The 25,449-nt window shown below is 33.8% G+C and overlaps 1 protein-coding gene across 1 annotated transcript in view; it reads right to left on the bottom strand.

The window, feature by feature from the left end:
* The window catches only part of LOC136032967 (putative glycerol kinase 5), a 41,865-nt gene extending 19,819 nt beyond the window's left edge, over positions 1-22,046 (bottom strand). The window contains exons 1-5 of the mRNA XM_065713464.1: positions 21,474-22,046; positions 17,354-17,447; positions 8,143-8,312; positions 6,842-6,931; positions 1,667-1,984 (exon numbers count right to left, since the gene is read on the bottom strand). Coding sequence (XP_065569536.1) covers positions 1,667-1,984; positions 6,842-6,931; positions 8,143-8,312; positions 17,354-17,447; positions 21,474-21,575 — 774 coding nt within the window. The 5' untranslated portion in view covers positions 21,576-22,046. The remainder of the gene's footprint in view (positions 1-1,666; positions 1,985-6,841; positions 6,932-8,142; positions 8,313-17,353; positions 17,448-21,473) is intronic.
* Positions 22,047-25,449: the final 3,403 nt, after the last annotated feature.

Raw genomic sequence — 25,449 nt, 5'->3', positions numbered from 1 at the left:
CAAAAAGTTTTCAAATCTGTTCCTTGCTTTCATTTGAAAAGCTATTTTTTATTTAATTTCCTATTGTTTTCCAAATCATACCCAGGCCCAACCAAGATATAATCTGAGGTACCAGTCCCTTAAATCCATGGTTTATTGCTTTTAATATGTGTAAATAATAATAGTATGTTGATTAGTACCGTACTACGTTTAAATTTCCAATATTAATTTTGGAAAAAAATTGAATATACCTAAAAAATTAGCGGTGAACAGTAACATTGGTAAAAAGTCCTTTTTAATATAACTATTAAACAATTTTGGCCGGATGAAAAGGAGTATTATTGTTTGTATGGATGGAAATTCTGTGAGACTTTTGATCTTCTACCCAACTGAAGCCATCACAACCTCTACAACAGGATTTTCTTATTGATAAAAAATTACGAGCATTTCTTTAAATACATTAAAGTACTTCATTTAAACAAAAAAAAATGTTTAAAATAGCTGAAAACTAAGTTCCTAGCAGTATTTGCAATCTCCAAGAAGTTTCCTGGCGGGGTGATGATGACCTGCCTTGCTTTTTTCACTTCTGTGTTGGTAGATATGGAAATGTAACATTTTAGCTGTACAGAGAAACAATTTAATTAATTCCTACTCCCACCCTACCTCTTTCAACATTTATCTGAAACCTCATGAAGAGTAACCAGTTTGTCCATTAAAATGTACTTTTTTAGGAATCTTCCCTTCCCCACCTAAACAATGACTTACCCTCCCCTCATTATAGATGATACGCAATTATAGATTACCAAACGTAGCCCAATTTCATTACGAATAAAGAGAATCAACATGGTTGAATTCAGTAATGCCACCGTGGTGCATTGCTTCTTTTGCAAGTGGGAAGCCTAAAATGTAGTTATTGACACTTTTAAATCAATTACCTCATCAGAATTTAAATTGACAGCAAATTCGTTCTCTTCGGAGTAAAGTGTAGTTTGGTGCCCTAAAATAACAAGAAAACAAGACTTTCTCCTGACGCAATCTTTATGGTCACTTAAAAAAGAGCTTTAAATTTACATTTGAATCAGCTCCCTCCCAATTATCTGGGACCTTCAGTTTAATACAATACCCTGGGAAAAAACAAAACAAATAAACATGCATTGACGATGTTTTTTCTGAAAAAAAAAATGCGAAATTCCATATTTTGAAGATTGGAGCTTGAAACCTCTGTGGAAGGATTCTCTGATACGATGAATCTAATAATGGGATTTAAATAAGATCGCTTGCTTTTTGGGGGGTGTTTCTTCTTTTTTCGTCAGGCAAATTTTCTCAGATTTTTGGTAATGAGTGAGTCATAATAAACTGAAAGAATTGTATATATTTAGAATCAACATAAAAAACCAATACTGCCGGCATAGCAATTGTCATGAGAATTATATTTATAGTTTTGGTGAGTATTGGTCCAAGTCACATTTACTTCCAGTTTTTTAATCACTATTTATTTGATAAGATTCTCTTGTGACGAAAATTTTTGAAATTTTTTTGGTACAGTTTTTAATAGCCACATATGCTTATGCGCATTGATGGTGCATATGGGCACTGGTCCAAATATGTTTACTTTGGCGCTAAGCTAATAAGATATATGGACCAAGTGCGCCACTGTGATATAAATACCTTAAAAAGAAAATACTACCAGTGATGCAATGGGAATCATGGCACCGAAATATGTTTTATCTGTTCGTCCAAAATCATATCTTGATGGTTTTATTTCTGGAAGCTTCAAATTATTAGGCATTCCAAAAAGTCTCATAATTTTTAATGCATAATTCTGGTCGTACGGATCATAAATTGCAGTTCCACTGATATTAGAGATGTCGGTAATATAATGGCCTTTGTTCGTAAGCATGTAAACAAGCCAAGTATCAACACAGCCAAACAAGGCGTCCTCCTCCTCAATTGCTTTTGATAGCTGAGGTATGTTTTTTATGGCCCATAATAATCTTGGCGCTACCTGAAAATTGTACAATTGTCTTTAGAACAGCATACAAACTATGACAAAACCGAATAGTAATGAAACAGAAAATAGACATGAAATCATTATATACTAAGAACTGAATTATTTGGTATCGAAAAACAACTTAGAATGATATTTTCTTTTGTTTTTCTTTTTTCATTCCATACATCTCACAATCAACTAGTGGTTTTGATGTTGGATCATTTCAAAAAAAAATACAATGAAGTAGCTGACACTAAAGCTAAGTCATAGCACGGAAATACTATCTTCTATTTGGTTTTGTTTAGTCTCTTCAAAATGTGGACAATAATTGTATATTGAGTGGTATATTATGTAGCTTTAGATGTTTGTTTTTATCATAGTAGTTGTAAGTTTTATTTATTCTATTTAGGCACAGAAGGTGAAACGTAGGGTTTGAAACAGATTTTTTTTCAAAGTTATATACTAACATTGGACTGCGTTATGTATGACATTATTATACATAAATATTAGAAAGCTATTGGCCATTTACATAAAAAAAGATAGAAAAATATAAAAATTGAACAAATCAAACAATAGCACTCAACACTTTGAAATTATAATTTCCGTGCCTCTGACACAATCTCTATAAAACTTTCCACCACAATAATTGGCTCCCTATAAGAGGTCTCCAAGATACCTGGGAGCCATGGTGCACCCAGTGGTGTCTTTGAGGGAGGGGGTAAGGGGAACAGTTGCCCCCCAATAATTTGGAGAAAAATCATTAAGTAGCTTAAAACGGTTGCTCGTTTTAGTCTTAAATTTCGTTCTTTACTTTAAGAAGATGATTTCTTTTGAATTAATCCATCCATATTTTTAATATAAAAAAACACAAAAACAAGGGCTTCCGCCTTCGCCTTCGAAACCGTATCATCAAGTAAATAGATGAAACTAGTGAATGGCCAAATTACGAAACTATACTATACTTTTTGTTTCGCTGCGTTTGCTCAAGTCAAATTGTTTACCATGACAGGTACGGGTCTTTTACTTTCTAAAATCAATCAGTTTAATATGAGACATTCTTGTTTTAAAACTTTAAAAATGGATTTGAATGCACTCTCTACATCTCCAAATAGGACAGATATGGAATCACTGAAAACAAAAAAATATTGAAAACCAGATTTTTTTATTCATTGAATAAGTTAAAACTTATTGCTTTTTATAATAATGATTGTACGGCAGCTAAATAGGTCAAATTGGTTGTAGCGTAGTCATAAAAGTTAGTTTGGCGGAGGGACCAAGAAATCAATTAGTTTTTTTTATTTTTTACTTCCAATACTTAAATCAAAACTCCAATATAGCTCCAAAGTCTCTTATTTGTAATTGAAATGCCTAGTGAGCGCTGATAACGTTCTTGCGTTTTGGATCAATCTGCTAGCCCGTAAATGTAGAATTGCCTTTATGTACAACACCGGATTAACTTTTGGTATTTTGGCTTTTCTAAATAATTCTTCAACCAGCTCCAAAAAAGATCTGACATAAGTGTGCTGAGGAGTTTTATTGCTATTAATTGCATTTCACGTAAGACGAGCGCTACTTTTGTTACTTTTATCTCAGCATTAGCATGCTGTACGAAATGTCTGCAACAAGTAGGATAAAGTGAATCCAAACAATATATGTATGTCTTTCTCAGAATTCGGATATTTAATGCTCATAAATAAGGGGTACCAACCCATACTCTTTACCTACTGTTATCATCTTTAATATGCAGCACTAAGAGACCCTTAACCCCTTAAGAATTCCCTTAACCAAGCTTCGCTTGATTAAAGGAAGTTTTGAGATACAAAAATTACCCCCCCCCCTTCTGAAAATGTACAAATATAATTTTAATATTCATAATATAATACAAATATAATATACGAGGGGAAGGTAATTTTCAAACTCTAGGTGTCAATTTTTTCCACCCGACTGGCATACCTGGAAAGTTTTATTTAATATAAGGTATGCTCAACAAGTAAGTTAATAATTAAGACTTTTTTTTTCGAATACTTTAAATTGAAAATACTGTCGCTATTTCAAATGTAAAGAAATTTCCGAGGGAATTTTCCATAAAGAAGAATTTCTTTTACCAGTTCCAAAAAAATCAGCTTTGTCCAGCTCTCAACTTCGATATATTTCATAACGTTATTATAAATATAATTTGTATCAATTTTAATTGGTCCTAACAAGCTAATAATACCAATAAAGTGCACAACTCCTTACTTCCTTTCTTCGTCACAGAACGAACTTTATAAAGCAATGGAAAGTAGGACAAGAAGAAAATAGTGTTGAAAAGAGATATGGTTCCCATCCACGGCTTCTTATAGTAACAAAATAACAGAAATTGAAGACAGTCTTAACAGTAAAAACAACTCAACTTTAACCAAATTAATTAACAAACACTATTGAATTAATGGTCCGGTTTCAGCTTTGGCTCATATTTGTAATGTTTCCTTTCAACAAAGAGGCTTGATTTTCCCTTAGACTAATGGGAGAAAATGTGGAACAAAATCATCAGAATTTTCAGACATCTATAGAAAAACCTTTAGGCTTGTGTTTTTTACAAGGTTTCTAGCACCCTTTTCCCCGCAGATGGTTTTAGAGAAGAGGGGTTGAGGGGACACTTGTCCCGGGCTCAGGAATTTTAGGGGTGCAAGTTTGAAATTTATAATCTACAATTTATAATCATTTTGTAGTTTCTAAATTATATCTTTATTAAAATAAAGTAGAGGTCGTAGATGGCAGTAAGTTACTTACTTACTATAACACTTAAATAATAATACTTAATACTTACTGTAAGCATAAGCAAATTGAAGTGGCCAGAACCACCACTGCTTTTCCTCTGAAGGATAGCCCATGCCCATTAACTATTCAGATGTGGAGCCCCTCTTGCACCCCGAACTTAAGCAATTACTCAAAAAATGTTCCAGGTCATCTCCAAACTCCCCAAAAAGTTGGGAAGGGCACCTACCTCCTGGGCCATCGTCCTCATAAGAATCCCAATGTCTACTATGTAATAGCACACAATTTGCTTGTACCAGCAACCCGCACTTCAGTGCCCTCCGCGGTAGGTTCAGTCTCAAGTAAAACTCATCTCCTCACACTACTTTAATCTGCTTAAATAACCTTAGAGTCCATGACTTTCCAAAACCAGTCAGCCAAACCTGAATCTTCTGGTCCTGAAGGTGCAAATCCAACATACTAAGGAAATCATCAGGTATACAATGGGAATCCTGGCCCTCGTTCCATGCTCAGGAAAATGCAGCATTATCAAGAAGGGCTTTAACATGTTTAGGCCATGTTACCTTTTTGGAAGATTTCAACATCTCATTGTAAGCCACCTTTGCTAGACGGTTATCGGGACAAACAATATCTGTAACCAAAACTTGATCATCTTTAAAATGCCCTGATGCCACAAAATTGGTAAACCCAGGTCACCTTTAAGAACCAAACTACTAAAATTATTTTGCAAGCCTACTACTTTTTTCAAATCCATAAATTACAGAGCCTCCAATTGTCTCACAAAAGTCTCGCCATATATGTGCAAGTGTATGAAGTTGTATTATTACCGATAATATTAAAAAAATATGTATGACAAGAAATAGAATAGAAAGCTGATTTGATCAATGTTTTTTCAAATCGTAATATATTACTCGGTTAAAAAAAAAGAAGATTTATCTATATATTAGTTTCTTAATTGTTCTCATTTTATAACATGTTTTTGGTGGACATTTTCACTACGATTAGCAGGCTTGATATGAATATTTATACGAAGTCAGCAAGCGTCAATAACACAAAAGCATTACGTTTCTTGTCGGAAAAATGTCGAATAAAATGTGGGTTTCGGTACCAAAAGAAACTCGCATGTCCCTGGGGATAATACTCATGGTTGTAATCATAAAACCATTTCAAGGTGAAAACTTCGTTTGGATAGTAAATAATGCAGTATACTTTTGGCAACTGAGCCAATAGAACTGGTATTCGAGTTGGCAGACATTTCGTATGCATAATTATACATATACTTATTAACATTAACTAGTTATTTAATACTTAAATGAAATTTAACTTAATCCAATACAAAGGAATTTTTGGTCCGAAGTATTTGATTAAACAAGCCCAACGGGGTCAATGTGTACACAGGGGATTTACTCCCCGTTGTTTAACACGTTTTACTTTTACAAATATTCGAATTTTCTTTTCCTCTGTGTAATCTCCTTTCCTTTATATAGTGCGAAAGTGTTCGTTAATCATTTGATTACTATGCTCTTTGGTTGTTCTATTAAATAAAAAAACTAGTTTTTTAGCTTAAAGTAAGGAGCGACATTAAAACTTAAAACTAAAAGAAATTATTCCGAATATGAAATGGGCTGTCCCCTCCTCAATGCCTCGCTCTTTACGCTAAATTTTTTATTGTTTTAAAAGTAGAGTTGTGACAGAGTTAAACTTCAGCGTAAAGAGCGAGGCGTTGAGGAAGGTACAGCCTTTTTCATATACAGAATAAGTTCTTCTTGTTTTAATGTCGTTTTAATGTTGCTCCTGTACTTTCAGTTAAAAAAAATATTTTTTATTTAATTTTATTTAATAATATTAATTTATCAAGGAAAAAACACATAATCACAATAGACTTAATCTTCAGTCTGCATAACATACTAGAAGGTTTGAAACAATTTAGCGTGGAATAAAACAAACTTGAGGGTCAATGAGAGTTAGATCAGCATCCCTGTGGACTTTCAATCGTCATATGCTGTTCTGTTTTTATTCTCAGTTTATAAAAAAGAACGGTGGCATAGTCTCGAGAATTATTCTTATTTTCTGAAAATGGCAAATTAAGGTCAGTCAATGATCAAAGCCAAATACCTGTCCATTCATAAACTTAAGAACTCGTCCTCCTAAAAAACGATTCTTCCTTGTCAGCAAGTGTAGCACCCACGACCCAACATTTAAGGCCTACAAGAAAGAAGTACTTATTATATTTGAACCTAGGTAAAATTATACTCTAATCTAGCCAGTGTTCGTGAAGTTTCTGATACATTGAAAGAAAAGGCACTAAAATAACTAACTGATCCATGCCGAGACTTGTAAAAGAAGAAAATGGGCTTTATAAAATAATACGAAAATGAAAATACTTAGTAAATGGTCCATGGTTCAGTACACAAAAGAACAAAAGTAGTATTTAGACTCAGAAAACGATAAAATTAACAAAAGATCCATAAATACAAAACATGATCGCAACAAAAAAGGAATGAGAGAAAGTTCTTCCAGAGTGGTACTTTCTAGCTCGAATCTTAGCTGGGTGAAGAATCATACTTATTTAGAGGCAACACTCCTGCGTTGCCCGTAGCAAATGGCCATATTCTCAAATGTATCATTCATTTAATATTATATTTCCAGAACCCCTCCATATGGAATGGGTGGTCTTAAAAAATTAGGAGGGGTTTTAATGGAGATTGAAAATTCTAGGGGCCTTTTTAAGACTCAAAGGTGACTGGAGGGTTTCGTCGAAAGAATGATCACGGATGTGCGTTTATTGTTTTTTTTTCGGGGGTGATCATATCAAATTAATGGTCCTCAGAGATCGGTAGAGGCCTCGTTCGAGTGAAAATCAAAAGTTAAAGTGCCCTTTTAAGTGACCAAAAAGTTGCCATCTAAAATCAAGTTGCCATCAAGCCATGGCTAATTGATGAAAAATCAAGACAGATACTCTGAGTGAGAGGCAAAGCTGGCATAAGCCTTTTTTCAGAATTGTATAAAAATGATGTCATTTTCACTTGTTAATCTCTCGAAAGATCAACAGAGTTTCAACTTCGATCTAGTTAAAACTCTTGAAAAAAGTTCTTTATAGGGGAGGAGGACCTACAATGTTGTATTATGGTGAGAGTGCAACCTACTTTTCATTGATCATCATGAACGAGTGGATGCTATAATTTTTTTTCTTTTTATTCCTATCGTCAGACAAACTCTTTGACAAGTAAACGAACAAATAAACAAACGTAGGAGCTAATGTAAAAGCAGCTTTACTCTATAAAACTATGTTTCTAAAAATGTGTCACAAAGGATATCAAAATATCCGCCAATATTTCATTGTGCAACAACAATATCTATTGTTTAAGACTGGCTTCAAAACATAATCGAATAGAAAATCACAGTTTTACACTTACTCTTAAAGCAAATGAACAGTTGAGCGATTGAACAACATCAATCGCTCTAAGGTCTTTCCAAGTTATGATATTGTGGAAAGGTTTGCCAGTTTTACGACTCCACGTAGTGAATGAGCCCCTCAATGTAGCAATTCCAAGACAATTTACCTCATCTGCAGAGTAATTAAATTCTAAAAATAAAAAAAATAAATAAAATTAGTTGTGCAAAACTCTATTAAAATTGGGAACAAGTCAAAATCGTGAAATATGCTATGTGTAAAAGATTGGACTAAGAAAATAGAAAAAAATACGTCATCATGAAGAAAAGAAAAATGAGCCGCAAATAGAGAGTCAACCCGAAAGACCAAGGCGTTACCTTTGGCAGAGTGTTGTTTTGCATTTAGGACAAAAACCAAGCCGGGTTCTCCGAGATAGACAAGGAAATAACTGCAGTAAATTTCCAAAATCATGGCTGATTGAATGCTTTTTATTTTATGATAAATCAGCTAATGATGTACTTTGGTTGGTAATACAAGGAAGTACAGGAAAAATTGGGGTAGCATTTTAAATCTAAGTTTTAAATCCAAAGATTACTGAAACCTCTTAAATTTGTGATTCCACGCATGGCCAAACAAATGAATGTTCGATTTCACACTACTATAATTTTATAACATTTCTTTTTTTAGTTTATTGGAACAGCGGGAACGGCGCTAATTTTAGGAAACACGTATTCTGAAAAGATTTAAAAGCAAAGACAAAGAAAAAAACTAATATTTTACTAACATAAAATTGAAAAGAAAAAAGAAGATAAAAACTTCAATCTTTCAAAGATACGGCTGTAAGAAAAATAAAGACGATTCAGGAAAAAAATTTCATAAGAACCGCCTGAAATAACCTGCTGGTTTTTGAATACAAGTTTTCGCCGTCATATTTAAAACCAGCATAAATTTGCTTGATAAGATACTAAACTATAAAAACGAACGTAAAATAAAATGAACAGTAAATTGAAATAAAAACAAATAGTACTACTACTACTTACATCTCACCGCAGCACAAAGCCGCCTGAGAACAACACAGATACGTACTCTCCTCCTCCATCCCAATATGTTCAAAGTCTCCCTCTTTACACCCCCCCCCCAAAAAAAAGTTCCTATATCCTTCAAATCTTTCTTTATGATATCCTCCCACCTCAACTGCGGAAGACCTGCTTTCTGTTTAGCCATAAACGGTTCGCCGAAAAGGACAATATTTGGCAATATATTATCATCTGTCCGCATAATATGCCATAGCCATCTCAACCTTTTTCTAATTAAAGCCTTAGAATGCGGGATTAAACCACACTTTTCATACAGCCTACTGTTTGGAATACGGTCAGTTAGCCGGGTACCGAGAACAATCTGTAGAAGATTTCTCTGGAAAACATCTAGCAAATCTTCGTCTGCTTTTCGGAGCGCCCATGCTTCAGAGCCATATTTGACCACTGTAGCTTCCAATATTCTAATCTTGATTTGCACACCTTTCTTCTTATTCTTCCAAACTTTTTAACTGTGAAAAAACACCCTGAGCCTTGGTCATTCTACTTTTAACATCTTCTCTGCTACCACCGTCTGTAGTAATAATACTACCAAGGTTAGTGAAGCTGCCCACCTGATCAATCTTTTCGTTGCCCAACATCACCTTTTCATCCTCACTTATTGCTAGCTCTAGCGACTTAGTCCTCTTAACATTTATTTTCAAACCTATTCTAGCACCCTGAACTTGCAAAACCTCTAAAAGTTCATTTATTTTGCTCACACTTTCATCTAAGATGCTTAAATCGTCAGCATAATCTAAGTCCAGGACAGTTCCCACCCCCCCCCATCATTTGATTCCGAGGTCTCCCATTGCCTTTCCTGTGCTTCTTAAGACAAAGTCCATCAAAATGATCCATATAAAGGGTGATAAAATACTACCCTGCCTAACTCCTGATTTAATGTTAGATCAGCTGCTGACTTCATTTCCTAACGTAACCGCAGCAATGTTATTCTCATATATAGCACTAATTACTTTAGCATATTTGTCTGATATACCATACAAGGGTGAAACCTTAGCTAAAGCTCATCAGTCAGCAGAATTGAACGCTTGCTCATAATCTGTAAAACTAATCTGTCATAACTGTAAAACATGAGTAGTATATGTATATCATTTTCATTTTGTATTTCAAAAATATGAAAAGTAAATTTTGGTGCTATTGGCTTGAACAGATTATCTTGTGATATTATATTTGAATATGCACTCTTGTTATTGACCGTGGAATATGAAGAAAATGACCGTTATCACCGAAAAGTGAACTATTATATGTTTGAGCATGATAAAAGCTTGTGGAGTGCCACATTACGCCATATAAAATTTCTTATGTAAATATGTAGTATTGCACGTGCCATTATTTAATTAAGAATATTTCATTGAATTACTTTGTTACGTTTCCAATATTTTATGCGGCCGGCCCGTGGCTCTCTATGGATGGTCATCGACAGTAGTTGGCTTATTGTACGGTTTTGATAAATATTAATTTTGCACTGGAAGAATAAACACTTAGATCATATTTAAAAAAAAGTAAAGATGAAATATTCCAAGAAAGCGTTAGTGTATGATAAAGTTATTGTTGTGTTCAATGCTGACAAAGACAAATATTTAATCTACAAAACAAGTACTAGTGGTGACACTATTGGAAACACGTATGCGTGCATTGTCATGACAGTGGGGGATTAAATTTGCATTACTGATGGTGGATATGCGAAAGTAACAATTCCGGATATGATAACACCCAAACAAAATTCAAGTATAAAAATAATAGTCGATGAAGAGTGGAAATTTCTTACTAATGGTTCTGGTAACACGTTATCGCTTGATAAATCCTATCGCCATCTTTCGGATACTAGCATTTAACTGAAGGCAAAAAGAAGACAGGCTTACTGCTGTATCAATATCATAAAGCATATCTTGTCTACATGTCGAAACTGCTACCTATGTAGAAATAGTGTGATAATAGACAGTGAAATTGCAAGTAAAGTAAAAATGGTATAAGTAGAGAATATTATCAAGGGAATATAAAGACGATTCTACGAAAACAGATATAGTTAATGAACCCAATAATACCAATGTCAAAATGCATATTCAACCTTTAGATGACATCATACTAAAAATTGTATCTAAATCAAGTGGATAAATGATTATTCTACTGGTTATGAATTAAGAGAACAGAGTAGCTACACTGTCAAGAGAGAACATGATGAATTATTTTATGGAACAGATTAAAAATGCCCAAAGTTGTTCAATGATATCAATAATGTGTAATACTGTATGCAACATTGTTTCAATGAAAATGTTCCTTTGCATTTTGGCGTTATGATAGGGATAATAGGTCCATATTAGAATTGGACATAACATACTGATAATCAGTTGACATAGACAATTTGAAATAATATCTACACAAATTTGACAGGTTAGTCAACCCAGCTCTAAATGGGTACCTGAAGAAATCTGGGGAAGGTAAACAGGAAGGGTTTACGTAAGCACGGGGATGGTTGGCCCCTGACCCCCATTGCACTTCCTGGCTGAAGGGCCAAAAAATGGAGATCAGTACCGCCAGTAGGGAGTGTAAAGTCCAATGCCATATTCTTTACCTTTTTTATTAGCAAATTGTTCTTTCAAGTGAATATTTTGGAATGATTCCATAGGACAATAGACTGTGATATTGGTAAAAATTTCAGCAAAGTGTTTCCAAATTTTGTGTGGTATTATCAAAATCTTGTCTGATATAATCAAAAATTTTGCACTACATTATCAAAATCTCACCTGATATAACGAGAATCCTCTATTGCATTATCAAAATCTTACATAATATTATCAAAATCGTACCTAGCGTTATCAGAATATTTTCTGGTCCTATCAAAAAGTGTCCGATAATATAAGAACATAAAATGGTTTCATCAAAATCATATATGCTATTACCCAAATTTAAAGTAGTTTAATGAAATAGTATCTGCTATTAACAACATTGCAAAAATATTGCCAAGCATTAACGAAACGCTGTGTGGTACTATCAAAACCCAGCCAGATATTATCCAGCATCTTGCATTACAATATCAAAATCTCGAATAATATAATGAGAATTCTCTATGATAATATCAAAACCATACGTGATAATATCAAAATCTTGCTCTATCAAAATGCTTTATAAACACCAAAATCGAGTTATTAACAAAATCTTGCATGGTATTATCGAAATCTGAAATAAAACTAACAAAATATTTTCAGCTACAATCAAAACGTGTCTGCCAATACCAAAATATAAAATGGTGTCGTAAAAATCATGTCTGCTTTTACCCAAATTTAGTGTAGTACTATGAAATCGTATCTACTATTAAGAAGATTATCAAATATTTCCAAGTATTACTAAAATCTTGTGTGGTACTATCATAGTACCGTCTGATATTATCTTGCACTACAATATCAAAGTTTCGACTAGTATAATGAAAATTCTCTATGGTACTATCAAAACCATACATGATAATATGAAAATCTTGCAAGTTTTTAACAAAATCTTGCATAAGATCAAAATTTTAAATGACATTAAATAAATATTTTCAGCTACAATCAAAACGTGGGTGCCATTACTAAAATATAATATAATGCTATCAAGATCATTTCCACTATTAATAAAATTTAACATAATGCTATCTAAATCGTGTCTGTTATAATTAAGATTACCAAAATCTTGACAAATATGATCAAAACTTCTCTGATATTATCAAATATCTTACATTGCAGTATTTTAATGTCTTACACGATACAAACAAATCTTGCTAGGTAACACAAAATCTTGTATTGCATTATCAAAGTCTTACCAGATATTATGAGTGTCCTCTCTGATATTACGTAAGTCTTGAAAGTTATTAATAAAATCATGCATGGTATTATCAAAAGCTTACCTAATATTAAAAAAGTATTATCATGATCTACAATGATGATATCAATTTCGTGTATGTTATTGTAAAAATCATAGCAAGATTATCTCAATCTTGCACAACACTATCAAAAGCTCGTCAATTATAAGAAAATCTAGTCATACACGATATGAATCAACCACTTAGCATCATTAGAAATATTTTCTGGTACTATTAAAATATGCCTGATATTATCAAAATTTGAAATGGTGTTTATCAAAATCATTTCTGTTATTATCAAAATCTTGCCAAGTGTCTGTGTGATATTATCAAAATCATGTCTGAAATTATCAAACTACTTGTGCAATATACATGGTATAATGAGAGTTCTCTACAATATTCTCAAACCTTCACATATTATTATCAAAATCTTGCAAATTATTAACAAAATCTTTCATAATATTATGAAAATCTTCCCATATATTAACAAAAATATCTTTCTGGTACTATCAAAAGATGTTGGATATCGTCAAATCTGACATGATATTATCTAAATCGTGTCCAATATTATTGTGAATTTAATATAGTGCGATCACATCATGTTTGTCATTATCAAGATTATCAAAATCTTTCCAAGTATTACAAGACCCTTGCCAAGTATTACCAAACTTGTGCCTGATATTATCAAAGTCTTGCCTGATATTTTGAATCATCTCGCACTACAATATCAAAATCCCGACTAATCTATATGAAAATAACAAATACCATACATGATATTATCAAAATATGCAAGCTATTAAAAAATCTTTTTATGGTATTATCATAATCTCGCTAGTTGTTAACAAAATATTTTCAGCTACAATCAAAATGTGTCGGTTATTACCAAAATCCAATATATTGCTATCAAAAATCAAGTTACCTATTATACAGATTATCAAAATCTTGTCAAAGATTCTCAATACCTAACATGATATTATCAAAGTCTTGCTTGATATTACAAAATCATGTTAAGTATTACAAAATCTTGCCTTGCATTTCCAAATTTAGTGCGAGATATTTGGAGAATCCTTTTCGGTATTACCTAAATCCTTCTTATTATCAAAATATAGAATAGTGCTAACAAAATCGTGTCTCGTCCTATAAAAAAAATATTGTTAAGTATTACTAAAATCATGAGTAATATTATCAAAATCTTCCCTGAAATTATCAAATATCTTGCGCTTTATTATCAAAATCCCAACATGGTATGATGAGTCCTCTGTGATAGTATCAAATCTTTACGTGTTATTACCAAAATATTGCAAGTTATTAACAAAACTTCACTGGTACTATGAAAATTTTACCTGATATTAACAAAGACATTTTTCTGATAATGTCAAAACCTTTCTGATATCATCAAATTGGGCACGATGTTACTTAAATCATGTCTGCTATTACCAAATTTAACTTAGTGTGATCAAATTGTGTTTGTCATTATCAAGATTATCAAAATCGTGTCGAGTATCTTGAGGCTAGATAATATTAAATACGTTTTTGGGAGTACCACAGAGCATTTTGATAATACTTTGTAAGTTTTTGATAATCTTGTTAATAGCACACATGATTTCATAGCACTATGTTAAATTTTGGTAATAACAGACATGACTTTAATGATACCATTTAGAATTTTGACAATATTAGACACGTTTTGATAGTACCAGAAAATATTTTGATAGTGCCTGGTAAGAATTTGATAGTACCATGCAAGTTAATACCTTGTATGATTCTGATAATACCATCTAAGGTTTTGATAATGCAATATATGATTCTCGTTACATCAGGCAAGACTTTGATAAGGTAGTGCAAGAATTTTGATAATATCAGACAAAACTTTTATAATACCATACAAGTTTTTGTAATATTTGGCAGAATTTTGGTAGTACCAGACACGATTTTTCTATCACCATTCTAGATTCTGATAATAACTTGCAAGATTTAAGTAATGCCAAAAAAGATTCTTAAAATATTTCACAATACTTAGATAATGCAAGACAAGATTTTGTAATGCTTAACAGGATTTGGTAATATCATGCAAGACTTTGACAATAACATGCAAGGTTTTGGCGCTATTTGACTTTCTTGGTAATATCAGACATAATTTTGATAGCACTATGTTAAGTTTTGTAAATATGTAACAGGATTTTGACATTACCGTATTCGATTTTGATAATAACAGACATGTTTTGACTGTAGCTGAAAATATTTTGTCAATAACTTGTGACATTAAATGATAATACCGCGCAAGGTATTGTTAATAACTTGCATGATTTTAATAATGCAATATATGATTTTGATATTATCATGGAGGATTCGCATTATACCAGTTGAGATTTCGATAAAGTAGTGCAAGATGTTTCATGATATCAGACAAGATTTTGATATTATCATACAAGAGTTTGGTAATACTTGGCAAGGGCGTTGTAATACTTGGCAAGATTTTGATAATCTTGATAATAACAAGCACGATTTGAGCGCACAATGTCAATTTTGATAATGGCTGACACGATTTAGATAACATCATGTCAGACTTGAAAGGCTTTGATATTACCAGAAAAATATTTTTGTTAATATCAGGTAAAATTTTATAATATCATGCATGGTTTTGTTCCTCCCTCAACGTCCCGCTCTTTACGCTAAAGTTTTACTTTTTCTCTCAATTCTACTTTATTAAACAGTAAATAACTTTAGCGTAAAGAGCGGTACTTTGAGGGAGGAGCAGCCCCTTTCATACACGGAGTAATTTCTGTACGTTTTAAGTTTTAATGTCGCTCCTTACTTTCAGTTAAAAAAACTTGTTTTTTTATTTAATTTCTGAACGTTTTTGAATTAATGCATGTTTTTGCATTAATTACTTAAAAAGGCAACTAGAATTTTTAATTTTTAACGAACGTTTTTATTAGTAAAAAATATACATAACTTACAAATTAATTTACGTAACCAACTTCTATATTCATATATTTTTATTATGTATACGAGGGGGTTTGCCCCCTTGTTAATACCTCACTCTTTATACTAAAGCTTTAATTTTGTTCCAATTCTTTAAGATAGACCCCTGAATCACAAAGGCTGTAGAATAAATAGTTAAAATTACTAAAAATATTTTAGCATAAAGATCGAGCTATTTAGGAAGAGATGGACCCCCATAGGCGTAACAATCTCTGTTCATTTTAAGTTTTAATGCTGGTCCTTACTTTGAGGTGGAAAAAAATTTCATATTTATTTTTTCCTTTTTTTTAATAATGCTAGAAAATCCTGCACCCCCTTCATGGAATTTCTCTTCTCCCATGCCAAATTCCTCCAAGGGAAGATCCTCCCACGTAGCCCCCTCCCCTCAGCCCCCCAACCGAAAATCATCCTGAAAAGGTCTGTACACTTCCAAATAATCATTACTGTATGTAAATGCTGGTCGAAGTTTGTAACTTGCAGTCCCCTCTGGGGACTGTTGGGGAGTAAATGAGCCCCAAAGACATAGTTATTATGTGTTTCGACTATGCTGAACAAAATGGATATCTCAAAATTTTGGTCCGTTGACTTTGAGAAAAAATGAGCGTGGGAGGGGGCCTAGGTGCCCTCCAATTTTTTCGGTCACTTAAAAAGGGCACTAGAACTTTTGATTTATGTTAGAATGAGCCCTCTCGCGACATTCTAGGACAACTTGGTCGATACGATCACCCCTGGGCAAAAAAACAAACAAACAAACAAATAAACACGCAACCGTGATCAGTCCTCTGGCAAAAAATGCGAAATTCCACATTTTTGTAGATAGGAGCTTGAAACTTCTACAATAAGGTTCTCTGATACGCTGAATGCGATGGTGTGATTTTTGCTAAGATCGTATAGCTTTTATGTGGTGTTTCCCTCTATTTTCCAAAACAAGGCACATTTTCTCAGGCTCGTAACTTGTGATGACTAAGACTAAATTTAATGAAACTTATACATTTAAAATCAGCGTAAAAATCCAATTCTTTTGATATATCTATTGGTATCAAAATTCCGTTTTTTAGAGTTTTGTTTACTATTGAGCCGGGTCGCTCCTTACTACAGTTCGTTACCACTAACTGTTTGATTTGGTAATAGGAGAAACGATTTAGATAACATTACGTCAGATTTCATGATATCAGACACGTTTTTATATCATCATCAAGATATTTTGTTAATAGCAGGCAAAATTTTCATAATACCCTGCAAGATTTTGTTAATAGCTTGCAAGATTTGGATAATATGAGCTTATCATAGAAAATAGTTTGAAAATAAACAAAACTTACTTTTCAGGGTTGTTGAAATGATACTAGTTACGACATTGAACAGTACTTCAGGGTCGATTTCTACATAACCCGGCCTTGGATAAAGAATAGGAACCTAAGAAACAAATTAATGAGCATCAATGTAGATATTATAGCAACACTTATATTGAACATAGTAAATTTGGCAAATAGCAGAAGTAACAATGAATACAGAACTTGCATACAGGGGGAAAAGTGAAGTTACATTTAATATCCATTTTAATATCCACCTAAAGTCAATTTTACCAAAACCAAATACAACATTAGCTTATTGCAACCCTGGGAAATGAATTAATTTGCAATTGAGCGCAATCTTTATCTTTCCTTTGTTTTTTTCTATTACCTCCCTGTTCTCACTATGAGGCTGTGGCTCTTATGAATTTTGGTATTTTATTTTATTTCCAACTTCCACTGTATTTTATTTTTTTATTTTCAAGCTTCAACTTTTCTAATTCCTCATTTTTATCTTCATTTTTGTCATTTGTAGTACTGCAGAATCCGGTTCATCGGAAGGAAACACTATAAAATAAAAAAGTAACACCGTTGGATTCCATGTCTGACGCTTTTTTCAAATATAAAAAACAATTTTTTTCAACTTAAAGTAAGGAAACTTCCCTTCCCGTGAAAATTTTCCCCTTGGAAAATACCTCCAGCAGCAAACTCGTCCCCCCTCCCCCGAAAATTGTATGCATACATCCCCGTGACAAATACTAAACGTAAACAATGGGCAAATTTTATAATTTAAATACCTTCCCCACGCATTGTGGGGGGTCATGATATCTCCAAAGGCATAAATATTCGGCTTCACTATTATTTTCTCTAGCGACCCCCTCATATAAGGTCTGTGGATTATCTTCAGGGGTTCCAGTTGCAAATTTTTAATTAACTACTAAATACCAGATAGTCAATGAGATCCCACCTAGCACATGTCCACCGCATAGCATTCAAGCTTCTCTCTTTAGGATAGGCGGAGAGGGGGTGATCGCCGTCTCCAATCACTTTCCAAATAGTATCTATTCATTGCCTCTGCTCAGTCCAGCATTTTCAGCCAACTTCATTTTTCACTCTTTTTTTCCATAGTGACCCCTTCATATAAGGTCTGTGGATTATCGTAAGGGGTTCCGGTTGCAAATTTTTAATTAATTAATTAAACACATTTTTTTTCTCTGGTGCCTAGTCTGGGATAAGACCATTTAACTGATTATCTGGGCATTTTTTTTGGTAAAACTTCCCGAGCTTGTGACAAGCCTAGACAGTCAAACCCAAGACATAAACATAAACAGTCAACTAAATATTGGTCAACCAATTCATTTAATTCATTTTTTCGTAGCCCAACTGTCTTAGCTTATAAATGGGTTCACTCGCCTCACACTCTAGGCAGACAGGCTCATTTAGGCTTTGGACGCTTATTCCCTTTGCAATTCCAGGCAACTTGTTGGTCAACTAACATTGAATTAAGTTTTTAGTAGTGCAAATGTCTAAGTTTATGACCCAATTTGGCTTTGGATGCTTGTTTGCCTGCCATTCCACGCAAATTAATGGCCCTGTGTCAATTCTAAATTCTTGGTCATCCTACCTAAGACCATAGGTAGGCGTGCCTTGTTTACCACTCATTTCAGGCACTCTATCTAGTGGTCCTAGGCTATGTCAATTTTAAATTCGTGGTCAACCTGTCTGAGACTCTAGGTGGGCGTGCCTTTCTAAAAGCTAACAAACAAGTATTGGTCCAAAAAGAAAGTCATACTTACTCCCGCCGCTTACCTACACTATTTAACCAGACACTTAGAAAACTATAGCTTCTATGACTATTTTAGCTCTATGATTATCTACCTTAGTTCTACCCTAGGAATGACGCATGGACGGATGATAGATAGACTTATCAATTAAAATTTGAACTGGTATCATTTTTATACAATCCTAATAAGGGCTTATGCCAGATTGCCTCTCACTCAATCGGACTATCTGGCTTGGCTTTTTCTACAATTAGCCATGGCTTGACGGCCCAAAACTACTTGATTTTAATTCAAAATCAAATCAAAATTTACAGCTATTCGGCTGAACGAAATGGCTATCTCAAAATTTTTAGCGGACGATTATGGGAAAAAAGGGGCGTCGAAGAGGGCCTGGCTACCCTCCAATCTATTCGGTCGTTTAAAAACCACACTAGAACTTTCAATTTCCGTTCAAATGAGCCCTCTCCCGATATAATAGGACCGCTTGGTCGATACAATCACCACTGGAAAAAAAAGCAAAGAAAACCAACAAACAAATAAACAGGCATCCTTGGTCTTCTGACAAAAAAAAAAATTCTATGCTTTTGCATACAGGAGCTTGAAATCTCTACAGTAAGGTTCTCTGATGCACTGAATCTGATGGTGTGATTTTCATTAAGATACCTTTAATTTTAGGGGGTGTTTCATCCCTATTTCAAAATCAGGCAAATTTTCAATATGCATTTATCGATGCTTCAAAAATGGCACTTAAAAGGGGCACTAGAACTTTTAATTTCCGTTTAAATGAGCACTCTCCCGATATTCTAGGACACTGAGTCAATACGATCACCTCCCGAAAAAAAAAACAAGCAAATACATGCATCAGTGACCTTTCTTCTGGGGAAAAAAAATACAAATTCTGCAGTAGGATTCTCTGATACGCTGAATCTGATGGGGTCATTTTCATTGAGACTCAGTTATTTATAGGGGGTGTTTTTTCTTTTTTTTTAAAATCGGGCAAGCTTTCTGAGGCTCGAAGCCTTTGATAGGTAGGAATAATTTAATGCAATTGATATATTCGAAATCAGCAACATAAACCGATTCTTTAGATATATCTATTTGTAATAAAAATTTCGTTTTTAGAGTTTTGGTTACTTTTGATCCGGGTCACTCCTTACTTACAGTTCGTTACCAGAAACTGTTTGATAACCAGTACAACCCCCTTCCCCTCCTAATAATCCTATATATAACTCTAAATAATCAGTTTTTTGTTGTTGTTGTTTATGACCACGTGATGCGTCGTACCTTGTTTGTTAAGACAGTTTATAGTATTCTTGGCTCGTGAAGACCATTCCACAAAGTGGTTGCAACATAATTGTTGTATGGAAATATTATTAAAAAATGATTTTAAAATTAGGATAGATATAGAAGGAAAGATGATAATTTGATTAATAGAGACATGCTGTATTTCATTGTTTTTATGTATCCTAGGCTAATAGGGGGAGCGAGACATGGATAGAGAAGTAAATATTATATTCAAAAAGAGCTTTAACTAAGGAATCAAGTTGTACTATTCTTTTTGTTTTATAGTGTTTATCCTTCAGAGGAGCCAGAACTGTGCAATGGTACCTTTTTTGTTTTTTATTCAGTTTGGTTTCATTTACGTTGTTTTCTTTCAACATGTTTTTCTTTTTGCTTTTAGAATATTTCTCCATTTTATATTATTTCGTTTTATATTGTCTTTAAACTTTTGCTTTCCACTTGATACAACATTGCAGACGTTTATGTCAAAAAATCTACGTTTTTTTCTATTTTCTTTACTAGATACATATTCTCAACAGTTTCTTTCTTTCTTTTTTATTATTTGTGCACATCTTATTTATTGTCAATCACACAAACTCTGCAAAATAAAGTGTAATAAACTTGAAATTCAAAAATTGTGTTGTAATCACGCTTTAAAAAGTGTACCAGTGTACACGTTTCTGAACAAATCTCCATTTTTCATAGTAAGAAAAGCTATTTGCGGTATTTTAGAATTATAGCACTAGAATTCAGATTTTGATACTGCTTATCCCCTCCTTAGTTGCAATTCATGGTCGAGCCTCATTAAACTGCATCGCAAAAGTGTAATTGGTCAAATTTTCTTTTTACCATAATATATATGCTACGATGTAGCGAAGTTCCTGTTTGCAGGGGCGAAAGGGTTTGGCCCATTTCATTGGTCGTCAAGTATGAAAGGGGTGTTTATCTAGGTCATCATACAATTAGCAACCCCGAAGTGTAATGAATCTCACTAATTTCGAGGAAATTTTGTATTCCCAGTTGCATACACATGGCTCCGTAGCTGTATCCATAAGAACAGCAGAAAAAGAATAGTAGTTACTACTTACCGAATCTTTGCAGGTTCCTTGAAGTTCGCCATCTTTATTAAAAAGACAGCATCTAATCGTTGTCGTTCCGACGTCTAATGCAAGAACGACTTTCTTTTCCATGTTAACCAATCTTTGCAGATACTAAACACATTTGTCTACTATTGATAAGAACTCACTAAATATATCGTAACTTTCTCAAAATAAGGAAAAAAAAATATATAAATCAAAAACATACACCAACGAATTTATGCTCTAAGATTCACACTCGAAAGATAAGTCAATGAGCAGAACCTGTTTTAATGCGTGACGAAGATAATTCATTAGACTACTTAAAGTGATTAAATAAAAAAAAAGTATTTTTCAACCGAAGAAAGGAGCAACATTAAAACTTAAAACGAACAGAAATTGTTGCGTATATGAGGAGGGTTGCTCCTCCTCAGAACCTCGCTCTTTACGCTAAAAAAGGAACAATGATTCGGGAGTCGTTCTCAAACATCAAAAACAAGAAGTCTTTCTAAGAGAATTGGGATGGAATTCAAACGTTAGCGTAAAGAGTGAGGTGTTGAAGAGCAGCAACCCTCTCATATACGTAATAATGTCTGTTCCTTTAAGTTTTAATTTTGCTCCTTACTTTCAGTTGAAAAAACTTGGTTTTTTATTTAGTTTCTGATCGTTTTTTAAGTAATACCAAGAAATCTGGCTAGACATCCACGGATAAATCCCTTCTCCCCACAGATTTACTCTCAAGACAATTCAAGCTTGGTGAAAATTTACCATGGACAATTACTGTTAACATTTCCATGCGTAAAATTGAGTCGGCAATGAGAAAGCATTACATAAGAAAAACTTCGCATAGAAGTTCTGGCAAATTCCCAAAGTTAAAAATTTCCCCTGAAAAATAGACCACTCAGAATTACTTCCCCATGGAAAATTATCCTTGTAGAAATTCAGCCAGAAGAAAATAAACTACCTCTGGAAAAAAAAACAAATAAATAAACACGTATCCGTAATCTTTCTTCTGGCAAAAAATACACAATTCCACATTCTTTTAGATAGGAGCTTGAAACCTCTACAGTGGGGTTCTCTGATACGAAAAATTTGATAGCGTAATTGTCATTAAGATTCAAAGAATTCCATGAGTTTTTCTTCCTTTTTTGGAAAATCAGGCCAATTTTATCAGGCTCGTCACCTTTGATGGGTACGTCCAAACTTAATTAAACTTAAATATTTAAAAATTTCGTAATAACTCGATTCTTCTGATACATCTACTCGCAATATGTGGCAGAAGTAATGCTTCGCTGGTTTCCACAACAGCCCTATCCCACCATTCCACAAGAGCCCTATCCCGCCATTTTACAACAGCCCTATTCCCACTTTCAAAGACATCTGAACTCCTGCTTTTAAAGAGATCCCTATTCCCGCTTTTAAAGACATCCGTAACCCATCATTCTATGAAAGCCAGCAGGTGTATGTTACATAATTAGGAGGGTTTACTTTGCTTGTTGCGTAATGCTTTCCTTGATTCTCTAAATAAGTTTCAGGGCTCCCTTACTCCAGGATTTCTTTGGTTGTTACGTAATAGTTTCTCTCATTCTTCGTAATAGGATCACATAGCAAGAGCTTTGGAGTTGACAGAACCCCCATGAATCTGGGGGGCAAGGATTGTTAGTTATGCCCATGGGGCATATAAAATCTTTACGGAAGGAGTGGTCGTAAGGGTTGTTAGTTTTGCTCAGGGCCATTTCAGTTTTTTTTTTTTTTTGAACGGGTGGTTGCACATACCTTGGACCGGATGGGGCTTATCTGCTTGAAAGTCGGGAGTTCAAGAGCCATTTTTAAGAGTCAAAAGTGAATGGAGGGCAACTATTCACCTCCATCCCCCAAGCCTATCATTCCCCAAAACCTATCCGATCAAAATCTTAAGTGAGCCATATTATTCAGCATTGCTGAAAGATCCAGTAATTATGTCCTTGGGGATGACAACCTCCCCACAGTACTCAGGGAAATTCGTTCACTGTTTACATATAGTAAATGTTACTGAGAAAGTTATGTATTTGAACTTTACTTTCCGAAAAGACGAAGGGCACTCAGGTAAGCCTTTCAAAGAATGTTGAGTAGAGCGTTGAACTAAATCAAAACATGTTATGTGTATACGGATTGTCGATAGGGCATATCTCGGGAATGACTGGGTATATAAATATGGAACTTTAAGGAAATGATAAGGAAGATGATCAAAAAGCAAAAACTTGCATTTTACCACAACTACTACAACTACCACCACTAGTGCTGCTTCCACGACTACTACCACACTATTCTATTTACAATATTTAGGGGAAATTTGAACTAAATCAAAAGACACTATGTGCATCTACACTGTCAAAAGAGCGTATCTTAAGAATTGACTTGGGTATTCCGTTGGAACTTTCATAGAATGCTTAAAGGGGAAGATGATCTGACCGACAGGCAATATGCGCACGCTATTACTAATACTGCTATCACTACTACATTTACTACTACTGCTACTTCTATTATTTCAACTACTACCTCTATTGCAATTACTTGTAAGGCCATGAACATTGAGAGGGAAATTTCAAGAATTACGTGAACAAACAGATAATCAAAGGGATATATCACCAATTTCAAACCAATGGCTAGTCAGTAGCGTCGTTTAGGAGGGCAAGGGGAGGGGACAGTTGCCTCCCACCAGTGATCGGGAGAAAACTATTAAGTAATTTTAAAACTGTTGCTCGCTTTCAGTTTCAACTTCAATCTTAATTTGAGAAGATATATTTTTTTTTATTTATCCACACTCTTTTTAATATAGGAAAACGCGAAAAACAGGGTCCATTATTCTTCCTAAAATATTTCACATTAATATTTACGCAAACATACCGCCTTTGAGACCTTATCAACAAGCAAATAGGCGAGCCTAGTTAATGGCGAAATTGCAAGAAAGCACTATCGCCACGTTTGCTCAGGTCAATTTTTCCCCCTGATGGTTAAGAGTCTTTTCTTGTTTTTCAAGAAGAAGATGAGATTTTCTTGTTTTAAAAATTTCAAAAATTGATATGAATAAACAGTCTACATCTGCAAATAGGACAGAAGTGGAATTACTGAAATTCATTGAAAGCAAGAAAATTTTGTTCATTGAAAAACATGAAAAAGAAATCATCAAAAAGGAAAATAGAGCTTAGTGTTTTTTATAATAATATTCGTACTGCAGCTAGACAAGTCAAATCAGTTGTAGTTTAGCCATAGAAGTTAGTAGGGGAGAGGAATCATCTCTAGAAATCATTTAATTGTTATACTTTTAACTTTTAATATTTAAATCGAAACTCCAATATACATCCAAATTCTTTTATTTGTAATCGAAACACCCAATAAGAGCTTATAACATCATATTCCTTGTAGTTTTGAATTCATATATTAATCCATAAATGTAGAACTACCTCTATGTACAATACCGTGCTGACTTCTCCCTATTCTCATTCTATAAATGTTTCTTTTAACCAGTTTCAAAAAAAGAATTGATATAAATATACTGAGGATTATTACTGTTATTAGTCGCATTTCACTTAACTCCAGCGCTACTTGTGTGATATTTATCTCTGTATCGGCATGATGTACGAAATGTCTGCTGTAAGTAGGATAAAGTGAATCCAAACAATATAATTTATGTATGTTTTTCTCGCAGTAAGAAATTTTATGCTCACATCTAAGTGGTAGAAACCAATACTCTTTATCTATTGTTATCCGTTTTAGCATGCGGCACTAGAAGACCGAGTTTCCCAAGGTGAAAAGAATTTTGGACGTATGAAAATACTCACCACCCTCTCCCTTCTCATCGCGGAAGTGAATACAGATTTACACAAAAAGAATTTCGGTTTAATTTGCTAGATTTCGTTTTTTCTTGTGTACAAAGAGGAAGGAAATTTTCAAACTCTTGGTTTAATTTTTTCGGTCCGATTGGCATCCCTGGCAAGTTTTGATTCAT

Source organism: Artemia franciscana, chromosome 11 (assembly GCF_032884065.1).
Source record: "Artemia franciscana chromosome 11, ASM3288406v1, whole genome shotgun sequence".
Classification (NCBI taxonomy): Eukaryota; Metazoa; Arthropoda; class Branchiopoda; order Anostraca; family Artemiidae; genus Artemia; species Artemia franciscana.
This window is presented reverse-complemented; position numbering and strand designations above follow the sequence as displayed.